Raw genomic sequence first — 13,716 nt, 5'->3', positions numbered from 1 at the left:
CATGGTAACACACAGATTTTATTTTCACTTCAAAAAAAGAGAGCATAATTTAAAGCAGAGCAACATCAACCCCCACCCAGACTATTAAGCAGATAAAGTATTTTAGTCCTGTTAAAAGACTAATCCCAATACGTCGCACTCATTTCACATGCATCAGACTGTCAATGAAGCCTCTAATTTCAAACACGTACAGAGAGGAAGGAGGCTGGGGTTTGAGACCCAATTAAAACGAGATAAGAAAATTCACATATTACAAAAAGGAAATGGGAGAAAATAAGATGGAAATATTGGAAACACAGACCGTATAAAGGCGGCAACATTGTAAAACGTCTAACATCTAGGAAGTCAAAACACCACAGGGGCATCATAATAATAATAAATGTCATTTCTCAAAATGTTTCAATGAACCACACTAGAAGGCTATAGTGGCTATGCAATTGTTAATTACGTGCATCACAGACCAGAAGGCCTGAAACATCTAGGTCTTCAATCATCCCCTGAAATATTATTCGTGATCCAATAATTCAGCCGTTACAGAAGTTATATCAGTATATATAAATCACTTGTATAGAGTTTAACTGACTAAATTTGACTATAGACCACACTTTCAAATCCATATTTTTTCTCAGAGTCCAGCATGCATTTGACGTACTATAACATGACACTGAAACTTCAGGTCGGTTGGTTGTAACAGTGGTAGGATAATGTGCAGTCTTTTCAAGCTGAAACAAAAGAAGCCTTGGTGGTCTGTTTAGTAACAGTGATTTGCACAATGTCAGCTTGAAGAGCTAATTGATGAATTTATCATAAAACGGAATAATACTGCAAAGAGATAAAAGCATAACCGTCAACAAGTCGATCGTTTTTTTTCTTCCTGAAATCGATTGAGGAAATGCTTGAAACGAAAAAACAAACAGCTCTTTCGTCTGCTTACTAATACTAATTAAATGGCCCTTTACAATGCTTTATACTTACGCATATCGCTTGTTGGTTATCCTCTCCAGCCACAATATATTCAACATGAAGATCCATAAGCATGAAGGATGATGATTATACTCAATGTCTTATCAAGTTGATTTATTGGAATCCAGACTAGGTTATTAGAATATAATCCAGATGGACCTACATACGTAGTATCTAGGTTCCAGTTTTAAACTAGTTCTGTTGAGAAGTGAAATAAAATGACCTTTTCTTGACATATTCTATGTTTTTGAGGGTGGGGGAGGGAAATGCATAGGACAGGATCGTTCATCCCATTCTTTTTTCCCCTCCTGTTGTTTACACATAGCTTTCGTAAATCACCTGACCAGGCTGTAGCTTAGTAGTAACCTCTGGATCTGGCTCCCCCTCCAGCTCCACCCCCAATGCCGCCTCCTCCACTGGCTCCTGCTCCGGCTCGGAACCCTGCTCCTCTTGCTCCTCCTCTAGGTGCAGGGGAGCCAATGGCGGAGGAGATGAAGGCGTGGCCTCGGCCAGAGCCGGGGCCTCCATGGGCAGCGGGGGGTGGATGGACACCTGGATGGCGATGTGCTGAGGCTGCTCGTGCAACGACGCGTCGTCAGAATCCGCTGCAGGGGATCCAGAACGCTCCCTCTCTCGCTCCCTCTCTCTCTCCCGGAGGATGGTGAAGACGTCGCCGGGCCCCACCCCGACCAGGGCCCCCTGCACCAGGACCGCCCGGCATCCCAATGCCCCGCCCATGTGGTGCCCCTCTGGGGCCTGTCGGAGGAACGTGTGCCTCATCTCCTCAACCCCCACCACTTCCAGGATCTCCTCCATGAAGGTGCGGCAATTCATGATGAGCGGGGGCAGCGGGATGCTGCGGGCCAGCTCCTCGATGTAGCGGGCAAACTCCATGGTCTTGAACTGGGTCACCTTGGCCAGCTCCAGGGTCTTGGCTGACGTGATGATGGGGATACGCTTGGCGATTTCAAACGCCTTCTGGAGCTTTAAATAGGAGAGAATAGATTGGAATTTAACTTTATTGGACATTAATTATCATGGATGGAAATGTTTTGATTCTTATTTTATTAAAAACATCACCTATGTACATTCAAAACAGTTACACACTCACTCACCCACCCACAAAGTTACTAGCTATGTCTTTGTACGGTCCTCACAAGTATAGCCAAATGCGACACAAACCTTCTCGGCGCCCTCAGTGCGGAAGAAGTCGTTGATGGCCTTCTCAGTTTTCTTCAGGTGGCTGCTCATCATGCAGAGGCGCGTGATGTTGAGGATCATGATGATGGTGAAGGTGACGAGGCACACGACCACGTAGTAGGCCCCCAGGTCCCCGCTGTGCAGGACCACGCGCATGGTCACCGTGCAGTTGGCGCTGCCGTGCACGTTGGACGCCATGCATGTGTACTTGCCACGGTCGGCGAATGTGATCTCTGTGATGTTGAGGATGCCATCGTCCGTCAGCAACCACTTGTCACCTTTCGGAGGAGAAGGAGACAGACCGAGACAGTCATTTAGAGGACTGTAGCTTCAAAATCGGTCCCCACCAATTAAACCCAAAATTCACCCAAACCAACTGTAGGTTTTTCACATTAACAATGGTAAAGGACAGACTTAACTAGAACAGCTCATGATACATTGCTACAGAAAGAAATATCATACCATAGAACTATGTGTTTGATGCCATTCCATTAACACGAGCCCGTTCTCCCCAATTAAGGTGCCACCAACCTCGTATGATTCAAGGTTAGTGCAATATGCATTTCCTGGTTGCAAAGACAGCAGCCAGGCCCAGGCTATGCTAGACGGGAAGGTATCTACTAGTTTTTCCAAGACAGTCACATGCAACAGCTTTTTATAGCTAGCTACCATGCTTTCTGAGAAGGCCTTTGGGTTTGCACTGCATAGAAAGAAAATTAATAGAAATTCCCATTCAACCCCCCCACCCCCAAATTCTAAAATCGTTCTATTTTTATGCTTCCACTGTACTTCTTGGGTCCTGAAGCCACTTTATAGCTCTCCCTCATCACGTTACTTTTGGAATCAGGCTAGGCCACTAATGAAATGCATGTTTTTGGCACAGAGCTCGATTCATTCATTATCCCCCATAATCTAGGCCTATAAAGGACTCCTGTAATTAATTTATTGCAACAAATAGCGATTCATTAGGTTGCATAATTGATATTATTGAGTGATAATATTATGCCAACTGCAGGACTGTCCTCGAGCCTGCAATCCAGCAACCAGCTATTTTTAAACATACTTTGGATTGGAATCCTCGAACCCCCCGAAGCGGACCAGTCTTCCTTTTTATTAGTTACTGAGAAACCATCTTTGTTTCATTCGTCCACTGTTGATACAGTCCAAAAACATGTTGCATGTCAACAATCAAGTTTTCTAGATATAGAACTTTCAAAATACAGTGTCACAGTACGATGCGTTTTGTTCCTTGTTTATTTAAAATTCTCCATTCCAAATGGCACCCTATTCCCTATTTAGTGCACTACTTTTGATCAGGGCCTATAGGGCTCTGGTTAAAAGTAGTGCGACTTAATCATAATAAATGGGCCTTTGTAGTGCTTTTCAAGGACCCAATGTCGCTTTAAAATGTATAGAAATTAAAAAGAAAACAGGAGTCAAAACAAGAATAAAGAGAGGGTTGGGCTCAAAGAAGGGAAAGGGTAGGCCTTTTCAAAGAGGTGGGGCTATAGGAGGGACAAAGATAGTGATAAACGCCGAGTCCCAGATGGCTAGAGGGAGGGAGTTCCAGAACCTAGGAGCAAACCTGGAGAAGGTCCTGTTTCCGAAGCTTCAACCTGGGGATGACAAGGTGAATAGAGAATAGGGTGCCGTTTGGGATGTAGACTGGTCAATATTTAAATAGAGAGTGGGGCTGAGGGAAGCTGCATTCAGTCTGGGAAAATACCATGTGGTGCTTGCTGGTGAACAGGGAGACAAACGCCTGGAGCGGAACACGTACAAACAAGCTATCATGTAAATGTTGAACCAAGGAAGTAGCCAGCCACACATTAAAGCGTGTTACAAACATCTGTCGACTGTCGAAATTGGTTCGTCTTCCATTACTACTAGGCTACTGCTGATACAACTAATCTTGGTATAATATCCAATTTATTAAGAAACTCTTTTGTTATACCTATCAAGGCTAAATATCCTGAACAAAAATATTAACGCAACATGCAACAATTTTACTGAGTTACAATTCATATAAGGAAATCAGTACATTTAAATAAATGAATAAATTAGGCCCTAATCTATGGATTTCACATGACTGGGTAGAGGCCCACCCACTGGGGTGCCAGCCCAGACAATCAGAATACAGGAGTAATGAATACTCCTCAGTTTCATCAGCTGTCCGGTTGCAGGTCTCAGACAATCCTGCAGGTGAAAAGCCAGATGTGGAGGTCCTGGGCTGGCGTGGTTACATCTGGTCTGCAGTTCTGAGGCCAGTTGGACGTAATTCCAAATTCTCTAAAACAATGTTGGAGGCAGCTTATGGTAGAGAAATTCACATTAAATTATCTGGCAACAGCTCTGGTGGACATCCTTGCAATCAGCATGGCAATCGCACGCCCCCTCAAAACTTGAGACATCTATGCATTGTGTTGCGTGACAAAACTGAACAATTTAGAGTGGCATTTTATTGTCCCCAGCACAAGGTGCACCTGTGTAATGAGCATGCTCTTTTATCAGTTTCTTGATATGCCACACCTTTCAGGTTGGATTATCTTGGGAAAGGAGAAATGCTCACTAACAGGGATGTAATCAAATTTGTGCACAAAACTTGAGAGTAATACAATATTTGTTCTTATGGAACATTTCTGGGATTCTTTTTATTTCAGCTCATGAAACATGGAACCAGCACTTTAATGTTGTGTTTATATTTTTTGTTCAGTATAAATGTCATCCCGGCTATATTTCACCATGGTCTACATTGACCACTATTCTCCTGTCGCTGCATGAAGTGGCATCATCTGACATTGCGTTAGAACATCAACGTACGTAGGCATGTGGTGAGACAGTGGATGGATGGATGACTTCGCATCTCTCTCTCTCTCCAGATTCTGACAGCTCATCCTGAGTGGGTGGGTGACTCAGAAAGAGAGAGTCTATCACAGAATGCGAGAGAACATGAAACCAATTCTGGAGGCGAGTAGTGTTAGGCTTAAGACAGAGCATGAATAGACTAGTACACACACACCTTCGCTTCCCACACACTTAAATCCATCAAGCCTCCAGCCTCTCTGTCGTGTCTCTAAAAAAACTGAATGCGTAAAGGAAATGTACCGGGGAACCTGGACATCAATTTAATTCCATGAGACTAGAGAGACTAAGCGTATACACCCCTGCCCCCGTGTGAAGTGTTTCAAGGCTTCCTTCGAAAGTACGTCAGTGTGTGGAAAGCAAAAGCTCTCTAAAAAACAGGTGTTGACAGCTATAAAAGAAAAGTAATGCGCAACAGGGAAGAAACAACTGTTGTGTATGTCATAACAGGTCTGTGACAGAGCCTTGTGGAGCATGAAGTCTTCTACTGACTGGCTCACCGTCATCCATGAGTAAAATAGCCCCAGCTATGACCACAACAAACATCAATCTAAACATTGACAAATGTAATAATGTTGTTTGCATGCTACAGGTAACAGGCCCTAGTGGTTCAATAATGATTGTTGTGCCAGAGCAAGTTCCAACAGGTCTGTTCAAAATGGAACCCGCAATGCTCATTTAGCATTCCTGTTTTATAGCAGGTGACTCACACGGTTAAAAGCTTAGACCCAGACAGACAGTATTCTCTACATCTTTTCTACCCAGACAGTATTCTCTCTACATCTTTTCTACCCAGACAGTATTCTCTCTACATCTTTTCTACCCAGACAGTATTCTCTCTACATCTTTTCTACATACAGTATTCTCTCTACATCTTTTCTACCCAGACAGTATTCTCTCTACATCTTTTCTACCCAGACAGTATTATCTCTACATCTTTTCTACATACAGTATTCTCTCTACATCTTTTCTACATAGACAGTATTCTCTCTACATCTTTTCTCAACTCCCCCCAATCTCCTCTTTTCTCTTTCCAATCTGCCTCCACATATAGCAGATAGATTAGGACTGAATGAAAGAAATTATCCTATTAGTATCCTACCTGTTAGTATGCTATTAGTATCCTACCTGTTAGTATGCTACATGTTAGTATCCTATTGATATCTTACCTGTTAGTATCCAATTAATATCTTACCTGTTAGTATCCAATTAATATCTTACCTGTTAGTATCCTATTAATATCTTACCTGTTAGTATCCTATTACGCCCTCCCACCTGTTAGTATCCTCCTATTACCCCCTCCCACCTGTTAGTATCCCCCTACTACCCCCTCCCACCTGTTAGTATCCTCCTATTACCCCCTCCCACCTGTTAGGATGATCATATTACCCTCCCACCTGTTAGGATGATCCTATTACCCCTCCCACCTGTTAGTATCCTCCTATTACCTCATCCCACCTGTTAGTATCCTCCTATTACCCCCTCCCACCTGTTAGTATCCTCCTATTACCCCTCCCACCTGTTAGTATCCCCCGATTACCCCCTCCCACCTGTTAGTATCCCCCGATTACCCCCTCCCACCTGTTAGTATCCTCATTTACCCCTCCCACCTGTTAGGATGATCCTATTACCCCTTCCCACCTGTTAGGATGATCCTATTACCCCCTCCCACCTGTTAGGATGATCCTATTACCCCCTCCCACCTGTTAGGATGATCCTATTACCCCCTCCCACCTGTTAGTATCCTCCTATTACCCCTCCCACCTGTTAGTATCCTCCTAATACCCCCTCCCACCTGTTAGTATCCTCCTATTACCTCCTTCCACCTGTTAGTATCCTATTACCTCCTTCCACCTGTTAGTATCCTATTACCTCCTCCCACCTGTTAGGATGATCCTATTACCTCCTTCCACCTGTTAGTATCCTATTACCTCCTCCTTACCCCCTCCCGCCTGTTAGGATCCTACTAGTATCCTGTTAGTCTCCTGCCTGTTAGAATCCTGTTAATCTCTTGCCTGATAGTATCCTACCTGATAATTCTATCCACTAGTATTCTACCTGTTAGTATGCTAATTGGATCCTCCTACCGGTTAGTATCCTATTAGTTTCCTACCTTTTATTATCCTATTAATATCCTACCTGTTAGTATCCTACCAGTCCCCTACCTGTTAGTATCCTACCAGTCCCCTACCTTTCAATCTCCTATTAGTATACTATCCGATGCCATTCATATTTACTAACAACCTCCCTCTTTTAAGACCTATATTCAGCTCAATACTGTATTATGTATCTACAAACAGTTAGGTAGTGGCAGTGACCACCGATCTGCCTCCATATAGGTACCAGTAGATTGTTTTCTCTTTCAGTTGTAATCTACGACAATAGTATCCTATCAATGCCAGCAATATTATGTACTTTATCTAGTATCTGAAGTTAAGTAGTGGCTGTAACTTTTTAACTCTGAGGTTTTGAAAAAAAAAAGAGGGGACAGACCAGCTTGTTTGGTTTGTTATCATCATGGCTTTGGTGTATGATTATGCTTATCTGCTGGGTTGGCATTGCATAATCGCAGCAAATAATCCCCCTTATATATATATATATATCATCATAGTCTGTCATAATGCAACTACTCAATGTGACCTTCCTATGAAATCCCCCCACCCCTCTCTGTTCTTCCTCCCTCCGTTGTACACAGCACACTTTTTTTTTTTACTGTAGTCTACAAATGCTGCCCTTTGGCCATACAAAAACTTAAATACAGAGGGATTTAGTCAGTAGTTTACAGAGATTGAGGCGGTTTTAACTATAAAACATAATTCTAGCTTTTTTCATGACAGTTTGTGTTAATGCCTGTCATCCTCTGCGTCAGACGGTCTGCATAGTCACACGATTTATTTCATAATGCCTTATTATTGAAATAGAACTTGAATGGTAATGCCGGACACTGGCAGTTCAACTTGGTGTTGAGAGCTGCTGATTCTGTGGCTAAAGCCACATCAAGGACATTATTGATAACTGTACATTCAATTAGCTTGACTTACTTGTCTCCGTGTCCAGCAGGTCTCCATGCGAGTTGAACCACTGTATATTCGGTACAGGCTCTCCAGTGACGTTGCAATCAATCAGCGCGCAGTTACCTTCGCGGGCGATGATCTGGCTTACTTTCGAGAACACCAGGGGGACAAATCCACCATCTGCCACCGTGCCGTTTTCTGTGCTGTTTCTATCTGAAACCGCCGATAGAACCCCGGCGGTGTAAAGGCTGATAGTGGACAGTAGCAAGAGGCTAAAACCGTAGCCACTTGACCGAGTCATTTTTTCCCCTTCTTCCTGACGGTGGCTTTCCCCCGAGGATAGTTTGTCATGCCACTCGCGTCTTCATGTTCAACACATACTGGTTATCTCCTGATTGCGGTAATGAAAGGCAATTTGGTATTCTGCTCCAAATCTTGAAGCATTCCACTGGAAGAGGGAAACAATTAAAGAAAGAAAAGCACTCATGAACATTCTGAACAGTTGGTTTGTTTAGATAGTAATGATTTCTCTGCTGAACCAAAAGATAAGGCCAGGGACCTTCGGTTGGTAAATGACTCCCCGACCCAATAGTCTTTGACTCCGACAACAACAAAGAAACACTACCAAATACAATACGTTTTTTTTTTTTTACTGTAAAGCCAACAATGAATGTAATATTGTCGTTACAGCAACAGTATCTGTTAATGCATTGTTACAACATAGAGCTGCAATGTTACAGACATGATAGAATTATAATAATATTGACGCCTACATAATATTTATTTTCGGTCTATTTTTATTAGCTAACGTTAGGCCTAACGTATTGTCTAAAATCAGTTGCTTGATAACAATAAATGCTGTTAGTTAGTAGTATAAATATATTTATTTGACCGACAATTTGAATGCAAAAAAAGTAGCTAACCTAGCTAGCTATTCTGGGCTATTTGCAATAGTAAGCTAATATTGGTCTGGATGCAAAATAGCGGAGGCTTGCTAGCAATCTAACACAACGGGTTGGCTAACTAGCTAGCTTCTTTGATATAGCTAAACGGCCAAGTAGCTCGCCTAGTATAGTTCGCTAGTTAAATGTAATGTTTAATGTAGTAACGTTAGCTATCTAACAGAAAAATAATCAACCGTTACTGTAGCTAGTAACGTTACTAGCTACAGGGAATGATGAATGCTAACGTTAGTAGCTAACCATCTTCATAGCTAACGATAACGCTATCTCGATTAATAACGTTTTCCAACATCTGATTGCATACTTACACAATAGTCGTCCACTGTTATGTTTGCGGAGCTAGTTACTAAAGATGTTTTATCGTTATGCGGTTAAGAAGGAGAACGCCGTCTGTCTTTCGGACACCGCTGCGTTCCGCTATTTATTCGACATCCTCAAATCTCTTGTCTTTTGCTCAGCTGGCGGCTTGACACAACATTCGTTCGCTGCAGCGTTCAGCTTCCCTACCCTAGTCAAATTACAAGCAAGCAGCAAGAAAACTAGGACGGTCATTGGCAACGCACCAACTTTATTTGATCCGACCTGAAGGGGTGCACATGGCAATCATGAATGTGTCATTAGTGGAATTAAATGTAGCTAGAAAAGTATGATATTTATTTTTTTACCAATTTTTTTTTGTTGCAATAATTGAAAAGAACACCATCACTTCTTTTTATTTTTTATTTAAATAGGCAAGCTTGTTAATAACAAATTCCCTGGCCAAACCCAGACACTGTGCCAATTGTGCACCGCCTACAGCCTGGAATCAAACCAGGGTCTGTAGTGACACCTCTAGCACTGAGATGCAGTGCCTTAGACTGTTGTGCCACTCGGGAGCCCAAGCTTCTTCCAAGAACTAAAACACAGCAACTAAAACATGTCGTTTTTTCATGAATGAATGAAGTGCATTTATGAACTAAACTGTAGGCTACATTTAGGGCTTACTGCTTTGTGTCTGCCCTTTGTCTTTCTATGAAGTCTAGTACATTAACATACAGTTCTCCAGACAGTAAACAGAGGCCAGTGTCTCACTCTCTCTGAGATCCAGGCAGTTTTCCATCATCAACCACTGCATTGTTCAATCTGATGGATGTAACTACAGTCCTGAAGACTGACGAAGAGGCCAAATGTGGTTCTATTTAATCCTCGGCCTTCCCTTTGTATATATAAATGACCAATGAGATGAGTTGTATTCAGAACACGACTAATTTGAATAGGCAAAATAACTACTCTCTCCATCTATCCCTCTCTCTCTCCATCTATCCCTCTCTCTCTCCATCTATCCCTCTCTGTAGCTCAGTTGGTAGAGCATGGCGCTTGTAACGCCAGGGTAGTGGGTTCGATTCCCAGGACCACCCATACGTAGAATGTATGCACACATGACTGTAAGTCGCTTTGGATAAAAGCGTCTGCTAAATGGCATATATTATTATTATTATTATATTATTATTATATTAACTAGGATACAAACACATTAAATCAATGCTATCAGTAGCTTACTGTATACATTGCAGGCACACTCTCTTCACACATTCTCTCTCCACACACTCACACACAAACGGTTGTAGTTTAAAGAGAGCGTATAAAGTTCAGGTAAAAATAACAAACTGTTTGGCTCAACGCAAGTAGGTCATATCTGCCTTCCGGAGTGGATTATTGACCGACCTTGTCGGTGCTTTAAAAGCATGAATCAATCTCTGAAATGGACACATGCTATTAAAAGACTCCATTCATTAATCCATAACCCTAGCTATCTCGCATTAGCAAGCGTTGATATTGTGGAAAAAGTGTTAATTTCCCAATAAATATACACAGCAGAGTTTCAATGAACAGCAAATTCAATTCTAAGCAGGAGTGAGACATAGGGGTTGCTTCAGATGAAACACAAACACATGGCCAGCTGCCGAGGTGCCTCTCAAGTTAGAAAAACATTTTAAAACAATTAATATTTTTTTGTTCAGAAATGCTTGGCTCAAATAATGCTGATTTAGTTGCAAAGATGTTAACAGAGTTACACAGTGCTAGCTACTAAACTAGGCTGATGTCTGCCACATGGTGATTACATTTACAGTTATCTCCAAGGCAAAATGCGTATCTTGTCCGAGGTAAGTTAGCGTCTCTGTGATTCAAGTATGAATTAGTGTACAGTATTTGAAATATATATATATCTCCGTCAATGAAAATAGTTAATATTTTTGTTATCTGAAGTACTCCTTACAAAGCTTCCTTGATGAGTGCAGAGCCTCTTGAAAGCCAATGTAAAAAGAGAGAGAAGATATATGTATTACTCATTTATTGAATTCAAGTGTGCGTGTGTGTCTGTGTGTGTGTTTCTTCACCTCACCGATCTGTTGCGGTGTGGAGAGGGAGAAGGCCGCTCTGACATAAGGACAAGGGTCTGAGCTGTTGATCATGAATACACCTCTAGGGACGAGCAACATCTAGGACAACAGACAATATTCAACACACCAGGACCTACATACCAAATCTCATGACAGAGCCAAAACTGTGGTGATGGTGTGGTGATGAACTTATATCATAGCCCGGAGACTCCATTTGCCCTCACACTCTCACACACACACACACACACACACACACACACACACACACACACACACACACACACACACACACACACACACACACACACACACACACACACACACTTATCTTGAAGCTCAGAATTATGTGTCTTAAAACTGCTGCTTATAGATTCTGTGTGCTGATATTAGAGTTGTGCTTTGTTTCTTCCTCTCCCAGTCCCACTCTGCACATAACAAGCCTAATAATCTACTGCAAAAAGCTTAAATTGTTTCGTGCTGTGAGGGAAAATCCCGCATGTTAGATTATAAAATAAAATCTGAAAGTGTTCCCTGCTATTTTCACATAGAAACAGACCAATCGGAGTGGATTTGGAGTGTTCTCGTGTGGGAGGGGAAACGGTGGGTTTTTAAATCCGTTTGCCTTGGTGAATACTGGCTGTTTTCCATCCTATCCCACATCCTATTCCTGACAACACTAGCCCCGCCCTGCAAACCTCCTGCTGCTGATCATGATGCATGAGTAGAACTAGAAACCTAGACAACCAAATAGCACAAGACACACAGTAGGGTTACCTGTAGCCAACCTGTCCTTAATATCCAAAATATAGATCATTTTAATGACAGGAACCTCTCAAAGATGCATGACTTCAGTATAAATGGACAATTTTAGAACCCCAAGCATAATCTCATTCAGTCAAACAGGCTGTATTAGTTTAGTCAGTGTATGTGTCAGCTGTGGTGAGCCTGAGGTAAGGTGTGTGCGTGTGTTTGTTTGTGTGTGCACCTTCTCCTCCAGAGCTTTCTAAATGATTAGATGCTGGGTGTCTGCAATGCCCTTCAGTTTGATCCACAGGAACATGCCTGCAGCTGGAGTGCGCCACTCTGTCACATCTACACACACACACACGCACGCACGCACGCACGCACACACACACACACACACACACACACACACACACACACACACACACACACACACAGGAAAGAGAAACAGAATGGTTGGGTCTGGGTGCAGGGATTGTTTCTTGTATTATGCCTTTAGCAAAACGCTAATTTCTCTATAGACTTTTTTAGTTATAACCTTTTAACAAGCTCCTAGCACTGTGTTATGTGATGGCTTTATCATAATGTTAGGCTTTGATGGGTTTGGATTTCTGAACTTTAATAATTATTAATCATTAGTTGTAATAGAGACCTGAGGGGTGCCATAGCCGAGGGGCTATGCCAGAGGTGAAGGGTTATCTGTAGGGGAAGGTCCTGAGAATAGGAAAAGCAATCCCGTGGCAGGCATTGATAAGGGGAGAGAGCCATGGATTAATGATGAAGGGGGTCCAGGTCAGGTCAGGTCACGTTAAGGGAGAAAGAAAAGTTTATGGCCCATATCACTTAGTTTCCTGCCTAGCAATACAGATCCAACATCGCTAAACATTGTGTTCTGAGAATATGAAACATACTTATTCATGTCACTGAGGGAGAGAGGGTAATGTATAACGTTTACATTATGTCGGGATATGTTGTTGTTAGCCATCAGGGATCCTATAGGAGGGATCCTCTGGGAGGAGAAGAGACACAGCCTGGAACTAGTCACCATGACAGCCGTGAGTTGGGGAGGAGTGAGAACTTTGGGTTAGAGGTCAGGTCAGATGAAGTGAGGGAGAACAGATATCACTAAGGTTCTGTCTAGCAACAGAGATGTATTGGCTGTTCAGATGTGTAGGAGGAGACTCAGCATAGGAGAAAGGGTTAAATATCAATGCTTGTGTGAATTTCCTGAAACAACAGGGTGATCAAATTAAGACCCTACATCTGTAGGTGTGTTATTTATTCAGGTGACATTGGTATGACCTTTGACCTACCCATCTATGTTGTTGAGGACACCATCCTGACCCCAGCCATGCAGCAGTTGGGACACAATGAGCTGGAGAGGGGAGATGGAGAGAGAGATAGAGCGAAAGGGAGAAATCGAGATAGGAGACTGAGAACCAGGCCAGGGTGTAGTAGTCAAAGGTAGAAGTCACGACAATAAATATATATATATATATATAAAAATAAAAATAAATATACCAGGCCAGGGTGTAGTAGTCAAATGTAGAAGTCACGACAATCTCTACACCAATAACCAAATCTCGTGCG

The 13,716-nt window shown here is 42.5% G+C and overlaps 1 protein-coding gene across 1 annotated transcript; it reads right to left on the bottom strand.

Moving 5' to 3' along the window:
- On the bottom strand, positions 1 to 9,574 carry LOC118368895 (microfibrillar-associated protein 3-like). The gene is made up of 4 exons (XM_035753359.2): positions 9,310 to 9,574; positions 8,067 to 8,487; positions 2,146 to 2,441; positions 1 to 1,947 (listed from the first exon to the last, which is right to left on the bottom strand). The coding sequence occupies exons 2-4, from the start codon at positions 8,338 to 8,340 to the stop codon at positions 1,279 to 1,281; spliced, it is 1,239 nt and encodes a 412-aa protein (XP_035609252.1). The 5' UTR covers positions 8,341 to 8,487; positions 9,310 to 9,574; the 3' UTR covers positions 1 to 1,278.
- Between the last annotated feature and the right edge of the window lie 4,142 nt (positions 9,575 to 13,716).

Source organism: Oncorhynchus keta, chromosome 35 (assembly GCF_023373465.1).
Source record: "Oncorhynchus keta strain PuntledgeMale-10-30-2019 chromosome 35, Oket_V2, whole genome shotgun sequence".
Classification (NCBI taxonomy): domain Eukaryota; kingdom Metazoa; phylum Chordata; class Actinopteri; order Salmoniformes; family Salmonidae; genus Oncorhynchus; species Oncorhynchus keta.
This window is presented reverse-complemented; position numbering and strand designations above follow the sequence as displayed.

Excerpts from the sequence above, each read along its gene's own strand:
- LOC118368895 (XM_035753359.2), bottom strand. The coding sequence starts at position 8,340 with ATGACTCGGTCAAGTGGCTACGGTTTTAGCCTCTTGCTACTGTCCACT. Across the intron at positions 2,442-8,066 it reads CCTGCTGGACACGGAGACAA|GTGACAAGTGGTTGCTGACG; the intron begins GTAAGTCAAGCT and ends CTCCTCCGAAAG. Across the intron at positions 1,948-2,145 it reads GCACTGAGGGCGCCGAGAAG|CTCCAGAAGGCGTTTGAAAT; the intron begins GTTTGTGTCGCA and ends TCCTATTTAAAG.